Source organism: Muscardinus avellanarius (assembly GCF_963383645.1).
Source record: "Muscardinus avellanarius genome assembly, chromosome: X".
Lineage (NCBI taxonomy): Eukaryota > Metazoa > Chordata > Mammalia > Rodentia > Gliridae > Muscardinus > Muscardinus avellanarius.
In genome coordinates, this window is record NC_137792.1 from 76,311,244 (window position 1) to 76,330,865 (window position 19,622).

General features: G+C 37.2%; 1 protein-coding gene across 3 annotated transcripts in view; it reads left to right on the plus strand.

Moving 5' to 3' along the window:
* ENOX2 (ecto-NOX disulfide-thiol exchanger 2) overlaps nt 1-19,622 on the plus strand; it is a gene marked incomplete at both ends in the record, with an annotated part of 204,751 nt that overhangs the window by 83,656 nt on the left and 101,473 nt on the right. The window contains one exon of one of the 3 annotated variants that reach the window (XM_080719275.1): nt 14,638-14,716. The exons of 1 other annotated variant lie outside the window; for it this stretch is intronic. In XM_080719275.1, the coding sequence (XP_080575401.1) occupies nt 14,638-14,716 (79 nt within the window). Of the gene's footprint in view, nt 1-14,637; nt 14,717-19,622 lie in introns of those variants that run through there. One more of the 3 variants, XM_080719276.1, reaches the window with a different exon arrangement.

The window sequence follows — 19,622 nt, forward strand, 5'->3', positions numbered from 1 at the left end:
CTTTCTGTGGCACAAGAGAACCCCAGACTAGGAGATGTTTGAAACAAATGTAGGGGTGTTACCTTAGACAAAACTAGATTATCCCTTATAATATTAAATTACTCCTGACTCTGTATGGATGAATAATGTGTTAGACCCTCACTATAAAGAAGTATAAAATTACTTAATTTGCAGGGAAATGGATGGAACTGAAGAACATTATGCTGAATGAAATTAGTCATAAAAACTAAAAAATTGGATGCTTTCTCTAATATGTGGAACCTAGGGAGAAAAAGGATCATAGGAGGGATGCTAGACAAAGGACAAACCATAGATGAGAAAGTATGTGGGTAATGGGAGGGGGAAAGAGGGGAATTTCCTAATGTATATGATGTACATTCATAAACATATCAAAGTCAGTCACTAAGCCAAACATGAGAAGGAGAGAGGGGGAAGGGAATGGAGTGGGAATTGGGTAAGGGTTAGTTAGGTAGTATGTGCATATGTGTCTTATGAAATAGGTGAAATGATGCAAAACAGACCAACACAGTATTCCTTCTGATCCTATAATGGAAACAAATTGGATAGTTTTAATTCCCTTGTCATCTTCTATGAATGATATTTACTAATAGACTGCAAATATCATTGGTAAAAAAAGAAGAGCAGATATGAATTATTATAATGAATAAAATCAGATTCAGAAAACTATATTAGTAAGTAATTACATTAGTATATTTCCTAAATAAAACCAACCAGGATTTGCCACTCCAGATAGTCTTAGGCCTCTGTGTATACTCTGCTTGCTGAAGCACAATGACTAGGACACTGATTTCTCCTGGATTTTGCTTTAGTTGTTACTACTGTTAATGGAAGCATTCTGAAAACCCAGCAGAGTTCTGTGGAGGTTCCCTTACATATTTGGAGAAGATACATTCCTCCTGTTTCATTGGTATTCATTTAGCTCCATTGTTTCTGAATAGCAATCTCCTGCCCTAGACTTCCTACCAACAGCTGGAATGGAAAGGGTAATGTAGAATGATGACATGTCTTGTACCATCCCCAATCCATTCACCTTCCATTTTTACCCCAGGATCTCTGTCATTTTCCAAGTTTACTGAGTTTTAAGTTGCATCTGTGAATAGAAGAGAAGGGTTTCTCTAAGTGTCAGACATCAGATTTGTCTTACTCATCTGCTTCACTTACTGAATTAGTTCCCACCAAGTGCCTATTTGCCAAGTGTATCCTTATATTTTCTAGAAATGTATCTGCCTTTTCTTTCCCACATGGTTTGGCCAATTCACTGGTGTCCTGAAATGCATCAACATCAATTCTCTCCTCTGCTAAGCTTAAGTGGAATTTAATAATCCCCGCTAAATTGTCTTGTGACTCTGTCAAATGAATAAAGGCTACAGACTCTAGGTAAGGTTGTAGGCATCAAATTAATTTTACTGCAAAGGTCAGGCTGCACTCCTGGTGTTCTGTTGTGCTTAAAGGTTAGTTACTGTATGCTTGACCAAAACCTTTCTGTCTGAGTTGTATCCAAAACATATTTCAAGATACAGCCAGATTGAAAACCAGACATTTAGAGATAAAAGGCTGTATATTTTGACCCCTTGAAAATAGCAAGCAGCTGTAGTGATTCCATGTGTATATATAATATATCATCATCTTCAGGAAATGATGAACATTAAGCTCAGCACCTTTTGCTCCCAAAGCAAATGTCTGCTCATCTTTCTACCTAGCTGCTCATGTCAGAGTAAAGAAATACTTCTTCCCAAATGACTTCTAGCTTGCTTGTCTGAAAAGTGCTGCCCCTGGGGAAGCAAGACCTATCAGTGGAGTTTGGCTAAAAAAAAAGATATAATCAAATTCAGATAATGGCAGACACCTCTATCCTGGCTCCCTTTAACCTTCATCTGTCTTCCTAATTTTACCACGGGCTCTCTATTTCTAGATTGCCACCTTCGGCCATTTGTGTTGTGAGTCATACACTGCTGATATATATTTTTAATATCCTTATCAGTTCAAATTCTACAAGTAACATTCATGTAATGATTTACCATTTATACTCTTAGAAAAAACTAAAGATGGACTCTGAGGCTTTAAAGCAGCATCTATTGCTGTTGTCAAAACTACAATACCTTAAAGCTATAGGAGCTGGGGTCAAGAACATAGCATGACAGCTCCTCTGGGCATAATGTAGTCTTTTTAAATGTTCTAAAAAGAGATAGTAATGGTCATTTTCCTATTTCAGAGGATCAGTCCTAGAAAGGGAAATGCAATTGGCTTGCAGTTTTGATTTTCATTCTTCCCAGTGGGAAATTTACAAGTAGGTCTAGGGAAACTGTTTTCTGTTGCTTATTACAAATTTGAGCTTTAACCTGTGACAGTAATACTGCTAATCCACTGTGTTCAGAACAATATGTGTGTTTAGACATTGAGTTCTCCACACACCTGCTTAAGTTTCCTATGGTCATCAGTGCTTGTCAGATAAGGCAGGGTAAGGTATATAGCCTGAGGCTATGCAACACTGCAAAGTTGAGTGGCTCAAGAAGGCATCAACTGGGATGCTAATGAATGCCAGTAAAGTTAATAAAACAGGTTCAAAATTATTTTTGAGGAAAATTCAATCCCACCTTAAGTAGGATAACACTCTACCTGGACAAGCATGCAAGTCAAACATTTTAATTTCTGAAACATAATGATAGCTTAGCCACTTTGTATGTCTGATTACTAAAGCATGTGGACCTTTCTTCACCCCATAGTCCAAACTATCTGCCTTCCTTGTGCTTAACAGAGCATTCAATCTTATATTAGCTGCCCTCTAGCTCTTACATGTGAAGTGGGATATGATAACCAAGTAGGCTTACATGAGAAGTACTGTTCCCAGAGAAGCAAACCCTATTGGGAAAGTTTGTTTCAAAAATGACATCATCGAGCTGGGCATGGCGGCCCACACCTGCAATCCTAGTACTTGGGAGGCTGCGACAGGAGGATCAAAGGTTCAAAGACAGTTTCAGCAGTGTAGCAACACTCTCAACAACCTAGCAAGACCCCATTTCAAAACAAAAAAATAAAAAATACATGTACATATCCAATTAGCCTTTACCCAATCACTATCCATTTCTTCCCCATCCCTCCTTCCCATGCTTGGCTTAGTGACTGACTTTGATATGTTTGTTTAAGTACATCATATGCTTTAGAGAGTTTCCTTCTTCCCCCCTCCCATCCCCTCAATTATGTTGCCTTATTTGTTTCTCTATAGGCTCTCCTTCTTCATCTAGAGTTCCTCCTGTTACTCATTTCTCCGTAGCTTTCGCATATTAGGAAAAGCATCTGATTTCTCCTTTTTTATGTGGAACATACTGAAAATGGCAATGAGTGTCCAGGTTAACCATGCTATATTTATATTTTTACACAAATTCGGACGTAGCTTCTTCATTAATCAACCTCAGCCTTCTTCCTCTCCTATCCTTCCATTCTAGCTTTGATGAGGTTTCTCCTTAATTGTCTGTAGTCCCTCTGGTATCCCTAATACTCCCTAATTTTGGCATATTAGAGAAAACATAAGTCCCTTCTCTTTCTGTGCTGGGCTGATCTCACTTAACATAATATTCTCCCAGTTTTCCATCTTCTCGCAAATGATATGATTTTGTTCTTTATAGCTGAGTAGAATTCCATTGTGTGTATTTCCCATAATTTTGCAATCCATTCATCTGTTGATGGAGACCTAGGTTGGTTCCATATTTTGGCAATACTCACAGCCCTGTCATCTCACTTTCTAGACCACTGCTATCTCTCTGTCCCCAATTAACTTCTGAACCTGCAGGTAAAAAAATTAAGGTTCATACAGGGATGCTATGGGAAAAGGGAAAGTAGCTTTGTTATAAAAGTATTACTGTTTTCATATGAGGGGTCACTGCTAAATGATATTCATGGCACAAACTACTCCTCTAGCTGAGAAGGGGAGGTTAGTGAAGGAGATAGTAGAAGACAGGGAATAGAGCACAGAATGCTCTTGGCAACTAAAGGATTCTTTATAAATCAAGCTAAAATATTTTTAACAAAACATCAGCCTGGTGTGGTGGCACATGCTTGTAATCCCAGTACTTGGGAGGCTAAGACAGGTGGATCACAGGTTCGCAGCCAGCCTCAGCTACTTAGTGAGGACTTCCAAAACTTGGTGAGACCCAGTTTTAAAATAAAGAATAAAAAATATGGCTGGGGGTATAGCTCAGAGGTAGAATGTTCCTGGGTTCAATCCCTAGTACTGCCAAAAAAAAAAAAAAAACCTGTAACCATACATTCATGGGCATGGGTTATTATCCAAAGATATTATCTCTATGGCTTAGTGTTAGAGCTGACAGAGAATGCAATTAACCAGTGGGCTTTTGTATTTATTTTCATCATTGGTTGCTTTTTTTCTTGCCAATCTAGAAACAGTATAAGCCAGGATGTCGGGAATTACAGCTTTCTTTCCATGTGAAAATAAGTGGATAAGCAAATATTCCCAGCCTGATTTTCTTCCAATTCATTATTTAGAGGGAATTTGCCCATTGTAATCATTTTCAAATCCAATTTGCTCTACTGATCCCTATAAGGATTGCTCTGGAGATTACCAACCTCGGTGATTTTTATTTAACAGCTTATGTCCTCTTCATGGTAGTGCCAATTTTTTTAAAAAGCACAAATGAATTAAAGGTGATGCCAAGAGTAGCCAAGAGAGTCACTCAGAAAGAAAATTTAAGTTAACCCACCTATCTTTGCGATTTGGACTACTATTAGTGCATTAAAATATTCACAAGAGCTATTGAATTAAATAAGAAAAATGTGTCATACCTAAGATAGTTTCCAGGAAAGGCACTATTAGTAATACTCTCTAGAATCACAAACTGCCAACTAAATCTCCTTGCGTATAAAATGTTCCTAGAGTAGACTTATATAGTAAGTGTCCTCTGCCCAGCTTACGTGGAAGTCACGGTCATGGCCATAAACCCCTTGTCTTTTAGGAAAGTTGGCCATGAAGAGCAGGTTATTTTCCTGCCTATCCCATTGTTTCCCATGGATAATCAAGATATGCCACTAAGTAGTTCTGGCTTTCCTCCATCACAGGTAGGTATATCAGGAAAGAGAACATAGACACAAGTGCCATACATATTTCTGGAGAAAAAAGAAATTGGGTTTTGGCATTAGATCTGGTGGGTTTGAAATATGTATAGTGGAGGAAGAGGACAACACTGAAAAATATTTGAGGATTTTATTAGCAGTATCACTTTTAGAAAAATGCATCAGCCTGATGAGAGGAATATGAATTAGTCCCACTGTTGTTTCTGACGGTGTTCTTGGCATAAAGAACTTATATAAGGGAAGCCATCTTGTTCTTTTTTAGTTTTAAATATATCCCCCACAATTTAATAGCTGGTTCCTATAATGATTTTTAGCTTTTCTTTTTCCCTAAAGAAATTAAGACACTTCCTCCCTCCTCATTTGCACTGACCTCTGTTTTTCATAAGATATCAGAGATAATGTCTAAAATTATTAATACATAATAATGACTAGCATTTTATAACCACTTACTGAGCTAAGCACTACAATATACCCTTACTACAATATACCCTTGCCATGTATTTCACCTTTAATCCTCACCATCATCCTATCACATAAGTACTGTTATTACCCTCATTTTTCAGATGTAGAAAATGAAGCGCAAAGACATTAAGTCACTTCCCAAGCATCATACAGCTTATGAGTCATAAACCAGGATTATAACTCAAATCTAATACAAAGACCATTATATTAACTACTGTTATATCCCCAGTCTTTTTTCTTTTTTTTTATTGGTGCAATGTATTCATAGATCATAATGGTATAAAGAAAATACTTTTGTAGACATACATGCACACATCGCCCAGTCAGCCCCTACCCAATCCCCACCCCATTCCATTCCCATCCCTCCTCCCCATGCTTGGCTTAGTGGTTGACATCTAGTTTTATAGCAATTTATCCAATATTAACGATGATAATCTCACAAAACAGTTTCATTTGTCTGATACCAAGCTTTTGATGACTAAAAGATAACAGTTCAATATGTCTTTTTGCTTTCTTTCTTACCAGAGAATATTTTTTTCTTTTCTTTTTTTTTTAGGTGAAGCTATTATACTTTTATTTATTTATTTTTCAGAAAAAATCTATCCTGATATGGAATATGGACTATAGATACCCAAAACAATCTCGAAGAAGAACAAAGCTAGAAGATGTATATTTTCTGATTTCAAACCATATAAAGCTACATTAATTAAAACAGTGTAGTACTGTTCTAAAGGCAGATATATAAACTATTGGAGTTTTGTTGGGGGAAATAGTAATCTTTTAACTAAATATTGTTGAAAAATAATAATTACATGAAAAAGAATAAAATTGGACCCTTGCCTAACACATATACAAATATTAACTCAAAATAGATAAAAGACCTAAATATATATCTTAATACTATAAACTTTTAGAAGAAAATCTGGGTCATAAAACCTCACAACATTGAAATTGGCAGTGATTTCTTGGATATGATTTCAATGGCACAGGCAACAGAAGAGTATACAAACTCCCTAAAAAATAAAAAAAATATTGTATATCCAGAGACAATGTAAACAGAGTTAAAAGTTACTGATAGAATGGGATAAAATATTTCCAAATGCTATATCTGAAGGTATATTAATATTCCAACTAGAAATCCTAAAAATAGCAACAATAAAAGCAAACAATACAATTTAGAGATAGGTAAAAGACTAACATAAATAATGAATCTCCACAGATAACCAGTCTTAGTTGTCTGTTGGATGGAAAATCTTATTTCTCTGGTTTTGGTGTGTGTTACCTATTTCTTCTTTGTAGTTAATCTCTTTGAGTATTTTCTCTAGCGCTGGTTTTGAAGACATAAATTCCTTCAGTTTCTGTTTGTCGTGGAAGCTTCTTATTTCCCCATTTAATTTGATAGAAAGTTTTGCTGGATAGAAAATTTTTGGCTGGAAGTTGTTTTCTTTCGTAGTTTGGAATGTGTTGCTCCAAGCCCTTCTGGCTCTCATGACTTGGTTTGGGAAGTCTGGAGTGATTCTAATTGGTTTGCCTCTAAATGTCACTTGGCCCTTTGTTTTTGTTGCCTTTAAGATTCTCTGCTTGGCTTCCACATTGGTCATTTTGACAATTATGTGGTGTGGGGATCCTCTTCTCTGATCCTCTCTAACGGGGGTTCTATAAGTTTCCTGGACCTGTGTATCAACCTCTTGCTCTATGTTTTGAAAATTTTCTGGTATTATTTCCTTGAAGAGATTGTTGATCCTTTTGGTTTCACCTTCTTTTCCCTCCTCTATTCCAATTATTCTTATGTTAGCTCTCTTAAAATGGGCCCATATTTCTTCAATGTCAGATTCCTGCTGTCGGATATTTTTTTCTAAATTAGAAACTATGCGTTCATTTTTTGAATGATCATCTTCTAGGAGCAAGATTCTGTTCTCCATGTGGTCTAAATGGTTGTTTGTACTTTGAATTGAGGCCTTTACTTCATTAATTGCATCCTTTATCTCTCTTTGGCTCTCTCTGAATTCTTTTCGAAACACCTCTATTATTTCTACAGTTATTTTCCTGATTTGATCTTTTAGAAATCTCTGAATTTCTGTTTTATCAGGTTCTGATGTTGTGGGGTTGTGGGCATTCATTGCTCCATTGTTATTCCTCTTTCCCATGATTTCGGAAGTTTGTGCCTTCTCTGGGTTCTTCCCTTGGGTCACTACGACTTCACTTAAGGTGCTGTGGATCTCGAGTCTGTGGTATCTCAGTCCCCACTACTCCTTTACTGGGTTGTATGGCAGAGTCTCAGACCCAGGGAGTCAATTGAGGCTGCTTTAGACCATGGGGGCTGCCAGGTTAGGCGTTCTCCTATGGTGTAATATTTCTGCCACCACCACTCCTCCACTGGGTCAAGTCCCTGGGAGTATAGTACTGGGATTTCTCCTCTAGGGGCCGCAATTTGACTCACTGTTGAGTGCGCAGATGGAGCTGTCGTGGAATCGATGAATTCGCTGCTGCTTTCGCCGGTAGCAATATGGCACCGTTGCCACACCCTCGGCCGTGAGGCTGGTGTATTTCTTTTCTGTTTTTGAATTTCACTCTGAGTCCCTGCAGGGTGCGTTGAGCCCAGCCCCTGGGAGCTTTAGCTGTTCCCTGCGCCGAGTAATCTGCCAAATCCCGCCCGGCTGTTCAGCAGTGGCTCACCTCGGCTCGCTGTCCGCCGCTCCTCTCTGGAGTTTGGTGGGCTGTTGAGTGAGTTGGTCTGGTGCCGTCCGGTGAACTCGCCGCTGCCATCAGCAGTAAGGCGCTGCTGCCGCGTTCTTGGGCGTGAGGCCTATGTATCTCCTCTCTGGTTTCTGGGCTCCGTTATGAGTTCCCTTCTTCTCTGGAGCCTGGTGCTGCAAGGCTAAATGGCGCCCGCCGCTTCATGCCGTGGCTCTGGCTGCAGCACTGCGGTCTGGTTTCTGGTGTCTCATTTTTCCAGCCCTCTTTTCTCTGTACCTTAAAATTACATTTTTTGTTTCTCTGCTGATGGTGCTTTCTGGCTATGAAAGGTGCTGATTTTGTGGTAATAGAGATTGGTTGTTAGTGGGGCTCGTAAGCCCCATTTTGCTCTGTCGCCGTCTTCCCGGAAGTCCTCATCTTTTTTCATTCATTGTCATACAGCATGAAAGTTTGACATTATCCTCAGTCTAGCCAAATATATTCTAGTAGTTGTTGGAAGTATGGTGTGTTTTTCTAAAAAAAAAACAAGATTATTCATTTTGAAACATGGAAGGTGGTAGAGGTAGTGTGAAATTCTATATAATAAAGGCTTTTTATTTCTGATTATTTTTTAAATTGGGGTAAAGTTTAGCAACTCCAATTAGGCTGCCTATAGAGGTAAAGAAGCTCACAAGAGGCCAGGGCTGCTGACCCAACACAGAGCCATTAGTCACTTCCTCCCATGGCTGTATGTGTATATATAGCATTGCCCTTAATATCTGAGGATGACCCTGCTGAGGCAGCTAGCTTTCAAGCCAAATCTTCTATTATCAGTAGGACTTAACACTTGACACGTTTATAGTTGTCATGGCCTTGTAGTTAGTGGCTTGTGAATCAAGTCAACAATATAATCTAATGCCCATCCTCTCAGAGCCCCACCAGCTGGAGAATACAAAATGACTAATTGTTCAACAATCTGTTGTATGAGAGAGGAATGATAAGGAAGCTGATAAGCAAAATATCCTCTTCTCACACCCCTTCCCAAGAAAGAACAGTTTCTATCAATTTCTATTCTAGGTTTTAGACTTAGCACAAATACAGCCCCATTCTGGACCTTTAAAGATTTCCACAATGCCATGATAGTTGGTTTATCTTCTACAGCTTAGCCTAAAGTAACCTCCTTCATATTAACGTCACTTCCTCTATGCACCCCTCCCTCCTCTACCCTCATTTCTCATCCAGCCAGAGTAATGACTCCCCTTTTCATATCTTTTTTTAGTCATTATCAGGCTATAAGGTACATTTTAATTTTACATCTGCCTCTCTTTGAATCCATGCACCCCTCAAAGAGCAGGGAAACATGTATTTTTCTCCTCAGTTCCACATACGTGTATTTAACAAATATGCTAAATTAGTATCCAGAATGTATCCTGACACCCTGCCATAACTACTAAAAAATACAGGAACTTCTTGTAATCCCAGTACTTGGGAGGCCCAAACAGGAGGACTGTAGGTTCAAGGCCAACCTTTGCAATTTAGTAAACTCTCAGCAACATAGTACAACTCTGTTTCCAAATAAAAAGCAAAATCAGACCAGAAGTGCAGCTCAGACATAGAATGTCTCCAGTTGAATCCCCAGTGCCACACACAAAAAAAAATGCAGGTGTAGTGAGCACACATTGACCACCTCTGTTGCTTTCTCCATGGCCCTGAGAAAAGGATAATGTAATTCTTATTTAGAGATGAGGAACCTGAAGCTCTGCATTTCTCTGTTGTAGCGAGCATTAAGAGTTGCCTAGGGTACTTCTTAAACAGGTACCCTCCCCAATGACACCCAGATGAAAACCTCAGCAGCATATCAGAAATAAGCTAATGTCACAAAGCACCCCAGGTGATTCTGATGCATATGGCTGGAATGCACTTTTTTTAGTATTACTGGGAAATGAGCCCAGGGGCATTCTACTTTTGAGCTATACCCCCAACCCCTTTTTATTTTTTGTTTGAAACAGGATCTTGCTAAGTTCCTGAGAGTCTTACTATGCTGCTGAGGCTGTCCTTGAACCTGTTACTCTACTGTCTCAGCCTCCCAAATACTGAGATTACAGGAATGTGCTGCCATGCCTGACTTGCTGCCATGCCTGACTTGGAATGTATTTTGACAAGCACAGGTGTAAAGATTGCTGCACAGAGAGTAAATAGCAGCGCCAGAGTTCAGACTAGCCCTCTTGATTTCAGATCTAGTTCATGCTATGTTTATCTTTGTTATATTCTGTCTCCTATGGCAAGAAAGTGTACTAAAACATTTTGGTAAAGTTTTCAGCAATAAGGGTTAAAGCAAAATGGCTTGTGAATTAACCCCAGCATTTTTCTTTTTCCTCCAAGAGAATTTGCCAGAATTCCAACAGCATAGCAGTTGGTTTGCCAAGTCATTGCTAATGTAACTTACCCCAAGAAAACATAGACCACAGTACTTTGGCGTACTGGACTTAGGCTTCTGTTTTTCTTTCTTCATCCCCCAAACTACCTCTAGTGGCAGCCATACCATTAACTTGATAAACATGCTTACTACCTGAAAAGCAATTAGTTGACATGCTAAATATTAAGATTTCTTGTTGAAAACCAATGGCTAAAGCCTCTGAGATCCCATTAGTAATATTAATGTGTCTGTTTCAAAACTAGGGGAAAAGATGAGTGATTTAATGGGCAATTCATGCAGATATTAAAGGAGCTGGAGGAGGTAACAATTCTGAGGCCTGTTTGTGCTATTTGGTGTTCTTTACATAAGTAGTAGGTGAATAAATATGATTCTGCCATCCTAAAGACCTGAGCGCCACAGTCAACCAATCAGTCTAGACCAAATTGATATTAGTTCACTGATATCTCAGAAATCCAAGAAGCCATGAGGTTTGGCAATTATGTACTAGAAAAGCCCAGGATAGCCTGCTTCTGATCTTGCTGGCTGAAGAAGCCCTCCAAGATTTCCATAGTAGAGCTTGAGGAGGTTTTAACCTCAACCTATTCTCCTGGATTACATCCACCTAATAATCTTGAAGTGACGAGGAGTATCCCAGAGATTACTCAGCCCGTGCCAGCCCACAGCTCAGAGATGTGTGAGAAAAGACCCACCCCTCCCCCAACAAAGCCTGAAAATAGTGTTTGACACATAAACCTTTAATCAATATTAAAAATCAACATCATTATCTTAGTACATGTAAGATAGATATCATTATCCTCAACTATAGGCAAATAAGAAGTTTATGGAGAGCCAGACATGGTGACACATGGCTGTAATCCCAGTAGTTGTGAGGCAAAGACAAGAAGGATCACAGGTTCAATGATAGTCTCAGCAATATAACAAAATTCTTAGCAAACTAGTGAGACCCTGTTTCTAAACAAAAAATAAAAAGGAATGAGATATAACTTAGAGGTAGAATACCCCTGAGTTTAGTCCCCATCACCACTTGTAGAATTCTCATAAAGTCACACAGCTAGTAAGCAACAGAGCCAGTATTTGATTTTTACATATCTGGTTCCAAGGTCTGTATTGCTTTCATTATACCTTGTTTCTTTTAAGTATAGGTTATGTGCTATGAATCCCTGGGAGAGGCACATGCCAAAACTCATGGCCACCTTCCTAATCATCGTACCTGATGCAACTGCTCTCTGAAAGCCTGGACTCCCTACATTCTTGCAGATCTAATTAAAACCTAGAACATTCTTATAACTGTTCCAATATGTATGAAGGTGGCTGTGTCTAGGACCCTCCAGCTAATGAAACAGAATAATGAATCTTCCAGGATGGTGCATAGTTTATTTAAATACCCTCTACCCTAAGGTTCTCATCTGTATACCTTGAGGATTAAGCTATTATCTCCCACTTGCAATGCCACTACTGTGAGGATGATTCTCTTCTAATAGGCTAACATTGAGATTCCTTTCCTTATTTTCCTTTCCCTTTCTCTCCTGTCTTTTTCTTTCTCACAAAAGAATAAGTTGTGATATCCTGATTTCCTTTGAGACATGCTAGATAACACTCCTAAGGAGGTAAACTCATGCTTCTCCAATAATACCATCTGTCTCAGGTTCTCTGAAAGCCTTTTCTTACAAAATCTCCTGTCACTTCTCTCACCCTACATAACCACAACACAAGCTGTGGCATCAGTGGTGATGTCTGTAAATCAGAGAAAGTGGGTATGTTGGGCTTCAGTGCATTGTTCACAAACAATAATGAATTGTTAATTTTCAGCAAAACTGAACAGGTACTCAAAATAACACCTTCAATGCACACTATATTGCTTCATTAGCAATAAATACTGAGCATAAGATTAAACCTTGAGCTCTAGGCTTATTGCAGACTCTAAAAGTAATTTATTCTGTAGTTTTCTTTCCCTAGGATACCCAACCCCATCCTTATGCCATAATCTTACAACAAATACTTTTTGAGTGCCTAGTGTATGCAAGATCCAATATCGTATGCCAAAATAGGGTTTTCTTCTGTATTCTGTACAATAATTTTCTACTTTTTTATCTTAATAATTATTATTACTTTAATGATTCCACTTCCCCTTGTATAAATAAATTAAGCATAACCACGTTTAGGCAAAACTTAAAAGAAACAAAGAACAGCATAGCTCCTTGAACTTGAAAACTGGATGAAATATACACAAATGTCCTTACAGATCAATAAGAATAATAACTATTTAACATAGCAATAAGTTAAAACTACAAGAAGCTAAATTCAACAAAAAGGTACAAGAAAGTTAATTGGTGCCAGTTTATGTCTTTTTTAAAAAAATCTGAATGTAGTTTTTTTTTCTTTGTTGTTCTCTCTCTCTCTCTCTCTCTCTCTCTCTCTCTCTCTCTCATTTATGGGTTTTTTATTTTTCTTTTTTGTCACTTTTTAGACTTTTTATAACTAATGGGGGACTTTGCAATTCTTCTTCTGACTGGGCTGGCAGAGGGGGTGGGGGTGTTCTAGGGCTCCCAGGGGCTCCAGTTATGGCTTCTTTTGAAACTTTAAAAAAAAAAAAAGATTAAAAGCGAGATTTTCTTTTCTTTTTTCTTCTTCCTTTTCTTTTCTTTCTCTTTTTTTTTTCTTATACAGAGTTCTGGTAAATTGCTTAGGCTGACCTCAAACTCATGATTCTCCTGCCTGAGCCTCCAGAGTAGCTGGCATTACAGGTGCATGCCACTGTGCCTGCTTTGTACAAGCATTTTCTAAACTTCCTCTCCCTTTCTTTTGTCATGGTGTTGTTCCTAACACTATTTCTAGGACCACTCTAAGCAGCATCCCATCCATGGCACCTGGACACCCACCATAAGGACCATTTCTTTGGTATGAAGCATAAAATGATAACCATGCCAAAATGACAATGGATTCTTGGCAGTGGATTGATCAGTCTTAGCAGTTTCTTAAGAAGCAGAGCATAAAGTGGACATTGGGTTTGACTGTACATGTGTCAAATGAGAATGGATTGTGAAGAAAATGGGAGTATGAGGCACTCTTTTGTAAGAGTAAACAAAAATTGCTGCATGGCAAAAGGTTTTCTCAACTTCAGCACTATAGATATTTAGGGACAGATATTTGTTTGTTGTAGCTGGATGTCATACATCAGTAGAATATTTCGTACCACCCCTGGCCTCTATCCACTAGAAGTCAGTAGCAAATAACTGCCTCCAAGTATGAAAACTGAAAATGTCTCTGGATAATGTCAAATTTTTAGGGGTAGACTTAGCCCCAGTTAAGAACCACTGCAAGCCATTTGTGGTGATGCACACCTGTAATCCCCGTACACTTGGGAGGCTGAGACAAGAGGATCACAGGTTCAAAGCTAGCCTGGGAAACTTAACAAGGCATTGTTCCAAAATAAAAATAAAATAGGATTGATTTTGTAGCTCAGAGGTAGAATGCTTCTGGATTCAGTTCACAATATCCCTCACATACACACCTACTCCAATAGAGGACATGGAGAGTACCCATCTATATAAAGATGATCTCTACACATGTTCTAGCCCAAGTATTCTGTAACTATGACTCCCTGGTTTAGTATAACATAGAAAGTAAGATCAGGAATTTCAGAGCCAGTCTGCATAGGATTGCATCCCAACTCTACTGTTAGCTCAGTGCATAGCCTCTTGTTCCTGACACCTCATTAGTAAAATTGGAATAATGAGGGGATTTCATAGAGTTCTCGTGGGTTTTAATGTACACCAAGTTCCTAGAACTATATCTGACACGTAATAAGCATTATGTAAGTGTTAATTCTTATTGGGTTTATGATGAGTACTATCATTAGACCTATTATTCGCCATATATCAAAGTAATCATATGTTCCAGAGGTCTGATGTCTCATTCAGCTTTGGATACTATCTTCCTTCTGCAGAAATGACTAGACAGCTAAGTCTATGGTTCAGGACTACAAAATGCAAAGAGATTTCAGATGGCTGTGGGTCTATGAACTAGGCAATGCAGGTAAGCCCACGTAAAATTGCTGACCTTTTTCAGAGTTCTCTTAGTTAAAACAATACTTATCAGTAGCTACTTTGAGCTAGAAGATACCATGTCCCTTGCCCTTAAGGAACTAACAATTATGACTGCTATGTGCACATTTATTTTAGTAAATTTAATTACATTAAATTCTCAAACAATTCCAGTCAAGTTGGGTTTGGAGGTGCACATCTAGGATCCTAGTACTTGGGAAGAAGAGACAAGAGGATTTCAGGTGTGAGGCAAACCTTGGCAACAAAACAAAACACATACCAGTAAGTCCCTTCTTAAACTTGAAGAATTTCTCTGTTATGAAAATTATCTAACCATCCAGAAATTGATATATTTTATTTTTGTATATGAAACAGGATCTCACTAGGTTGCTTAGTCTTGCTAAGTTGATGAAGCTGTTATCAAATATGAGCTTCTCCTGTCTCAGCCTTCCAAGTACTGGGATTACTGATGTGTACTGTCACATCCAGCTGTATTTTTGTAATTCTGAATGTCTTATGTTGTCAGCATATCAGAATTATAGAAACTCAAATTATCACCATTTTCTCTTCCTATCTTTATTTAAAATTTGGGGTTGGCATTCAGCCCTTATGAGATACCTACTCTGAAAGTTATTTTATTTTAACTCAACAACAAAGTTTTATCCTGTTTTTAACAATTTGACACTTGGTTTTAGAAAGAGGAATAACTTTGCAGGACTCTTTTATAGGCACTGATACTTCCTCATTCATTTGTTTAAAATAGTTTATTGAGCATCTATTATATGTTGTGCATGATTATGAGGCACTTGGAACAACAAGGAGGAAAAGAGTATCATAGAATATAGAGGGAGAGAAAGACATAGAAAATTATGATAAAAATATAATAAGGGCTATAATAGCAATGTGTCCAATAGGCTAGAAGAACACAGAAAATAAAGGCACTCTTTGGAAGGAAATATAATGTGCTAGGTAAGACTGTGAGAATCAGAACTGTATGAATTCATATCCTGCTCTACCACTTATTAGATTTATGATATTGATATGATTACTTAAGTTCTATGCCTCAGTTTCATTGTCCATATGCATTCTAATAATTCATGTATATTCTTGGGTTTCTCAATAGACTTTGAGTCTCTCAGTAAGGGCTGGTGCTACTTTGCCATCATCATCATCATACCAATTACATTTTATCATTTCCGTTTACTGAGTACTCAACATGAACCAAATACATGCAAAATTCTTTATCCATACTATACTAATTTAGCCTTCATCAAACCTATAAGGCAGGTACTATCATTTTTTTATTTTGTTTTTTAAATTTTTATTGGTACATTATAGTCACACATCTTAATGGGTTAAAAGATGGTAGAGGCATACATGCACAAAACACTCATTTGGCCATTCCTCAGTTCCCACCCTATTCCCTTCCCCTCCCTCCTTCTCATGTTTGTCTTAATGATTGATTTGATACATTTATGAACATACATCATGTACATTAGGAATTTCCCTCATCACCCTCCCATCTCCCTTAATGAGGTCACCTTATTTGCTAATCTATGTTTTCTCCTTCCTTGTTTAGAGTCCCTACTATGACACTTTTACTCCCTAGCTTTCACATATTAAGGAGAACATATGATTTTTTCACTTTTTGTGGCTAATTTCATCTCACTTAACATAATGTTCTCCAGTTTCATCCATTTCCCTGAAAATGACATAATTTTGTTCTTCTTGATGGCTGTGTAAAATTCTATTGTATACATATTTCTTAGTTTAGTAATACATTCATCTGTTGATGAGTATCTTGGCTGGTTCCATAATTTGGCAATTGTGAATTGTGTGGCTAAGAACATAAATATACATACATTAGTTTGGTCCTTTGGTTTCCATTCTTTTGGGTATATACCCAGAAGTGGTATCACTAGATCATATGGTAGATTCATTCCCATTCTTCTGAGGATCCTTCATACTATTTTCCAAAGTGGTTGCACTAATTTGCAATCATACCAACAATGTATTAGAGTTCATACTTCTCCACATCCATGCCAGCATTTATTGTTGTTTGTGTTTTGAATGATTGCTATTCTAGTTGGAGCTAGGTGAAATCTCAGTGTAGTTTTGATTTGCATCTCTGATTACAAATTATGTGGAACATTTCTGCATACATTTATTGACCATTTGAATTTCTTCTTTTGTGAAATGTCTATTTAGTTCACTTGCCTATTTTTTATTGGGTTATTTGTTTTCTCAGTGGTTAGTTTCTTGAGTTTTTTGTATATTCTAGATTCTATTCAGAAGAATAGTTGGCAAAAAATGTTCACCAATTCTGTTAGCTCTGTTTAATTTAGCCCCACATATTGATCTGCCTTTTCATTTCTTGTGCCATTGGGGTCTTGTTGAAAAAGTTTTTATCTGTGCCTATGTGTTGCAGTGTTGGGCTTATGCCGTCTTCAAGGAACTGCAGCGTATCTGGTCTGATTTCTAAGTCTTTGATCCATCTTGAATTGACTCTTGTACAGGGTGAGAAAGTGGGCTTTATTTCCATTTTTCTGTATATTGTTTACCAGTTTTGCCAACACCATTTGTTGAACAGGCTATCTTTTTTCCAGTGTATCATTCTGGCCCCTTTGTCAAAAATCAATTGGCTATAAGTGTGTGGATTTGGTTTTGAGTCTTGTATTTGACTTCATTTGTTTGGATGTCTGTTTATGTGACAATACACTGCTGTTTTTACTACATGGCTTTGTAGTATAGTTTGAAATCCGGAATAGTGATGCCTCCTGCACAGTTTGTGTTTCTGAAAACCAAATACTTTGGCTATTCTGGTTTTTTTGTTGTTCCAAATGAATTTAAGGACTGACTTTTCTATGTCTGTGAGTAATGTTCTTGGTAACTTAATGAGTATTGCATTAAATTTATAGATCACTTTTGGAATAATGGCCATTTTTATGATATTTATTCTGCCTTTCCAAGAACATGGAAGAACATTATATCTCCTAAGGTATTCTTTGATTTCTTTTTTGAATGTGTTATAATTGTTTAGGTCTTATATGTCCTTGATTAGGTTTCTTCCTAAATATTTTTTGTGGGATATAATGAGTGAAAATGTTTTTGGGATTTCTTTTTCAGTGGACTTATGGTTGTCATACAAAAACAATTCTGATTTTTTAAGAATAATTTTGTATTTATTAGACATTTTGCTAAACTTGTTAATCAATTCTATAAGCTTTTTAGTTGAGTTAGTTGAGTTTTTTGGGTCATCTGAAAATGAAAACATTTTTAGTTCTTTTCCTATTTGCATTCCTTTGATTTCCAAGTAGAATCCCAAGTACTATATTGAAAAGAAGTGGTGATAATGAACATCCTTGTCTTGTTCCTATTTGTAGGGGGAATTCTTGCAGTTTTTTCCCTGTTTAATATGATGTTGGCTGTGGGCCTATTGTAGATTGCCTTTATGATGTTGAGGTATGTTCCTTCTATTTTGATTCTCTATAGTGCTTTTAAGATAAATGAGTGTTGTATTTTGTCAAATGCTTTTTCAGCATCTATTGAAATGATCATATGATATTTGTCTTTCATTCGTTTATATGATGAATTACATGGATTGTTTTTGTATGTTGAACTAGCCTTGAATCCATGGAATGTACCCTACTTGGTCATGGTATACGATTTTCTAGATGTGGTTTGAATGTGTGTTGCTAGTATTTTGTTTAACAGTTTTGTGTCTAAGTTCATCAATGATATAGTGCTATAATTTTCTTTGCTTGAGCTGTCTTTATTTGGTTTGAGTATTAATGTGATGTTGGCTTTGTATAATGTATTTGGGAGAGTCATGTTTCTTTCTCTTTCATGGAATAGATTGAGGAGTATTAGCTCTTCTATAAATGTTTTATAAAATTCACTTGGGAAACCATCTGTTCCTGGGCTTTTGTTTGATGTAGTCTCTTTATTTCTGCCTGAATCTCTTTAATTACTATTGGTCAGTTTAAATTTTCTAAATCTTCTTGGTTCAATTTAGGAATGTTGTATGTGTCTATAAAATTTCTAAGTTTTCCATTTTTCAAAGTTTTTCCATTTTTCTAAGTTTTTCAAAGTAGTTTCTGATAATCCTCTGAATTTCCACACTGTCAGTGGTAACATCTCCTTTTTCATCTTTTATTTTAGTAATCTGGACTGACTATCTCTTTCTTTTTTTAGATTGACTAGTGGTTTTTCTATCTTTTTAATTTTTTTGAGAAACTAGCTTCTTGGTTTTATTATGTATAGTTTTATTCTCCACTTCATTGATTTCTGCTCTGATTTTAATAATTTATTTTCTTCTACTGGCTTTGGGGTTAGACTATTTTTGTTTTTCAAGGGCTTTGAGGTATGTCATTAGGTTATTTGGTGATTTTTTGTTTTTCTTATTTGGTCGCTTAGTGCTATGAATTTTTTCTCTTAATACTGCTTTCAAAGTGTCCCAGATGTTTTGAAACTTTGTGTCTTTGTATTCATTTGTTTCTTTGTTTCTAGGAATTTCTTAATTTAATCCCTTAATTCTTCTATGACCCATTCCTTGTTCCACAGTGTGGTGTTCAGTCTCCACATGTTTATGTGAGTATTCAGGATCTTCTTATATTTGATTTCTGGTTTTCCTCCATTGTGTTCTGAAAAGATACAGGGGAGTATGTCTCATTTTCTGAATTTGCTAGTACTCACTGTGTGGCCCATGATGCGGTCTATTTTGAATAAGGTTCCATGAGCAGCTGAGAAAAATGTGAACTCTGCTGTAGTTGGGTGCAGTACTGTATGTGTCTAGTAGGTCCATTTGGTTGATGGTATTCTTTAGGTCTGAGGCATTTTTCTTGACCTTTTTTCTAGCAGATCAGTCTAGCATTATGAGAGGAGTATTGAAGTGTCCA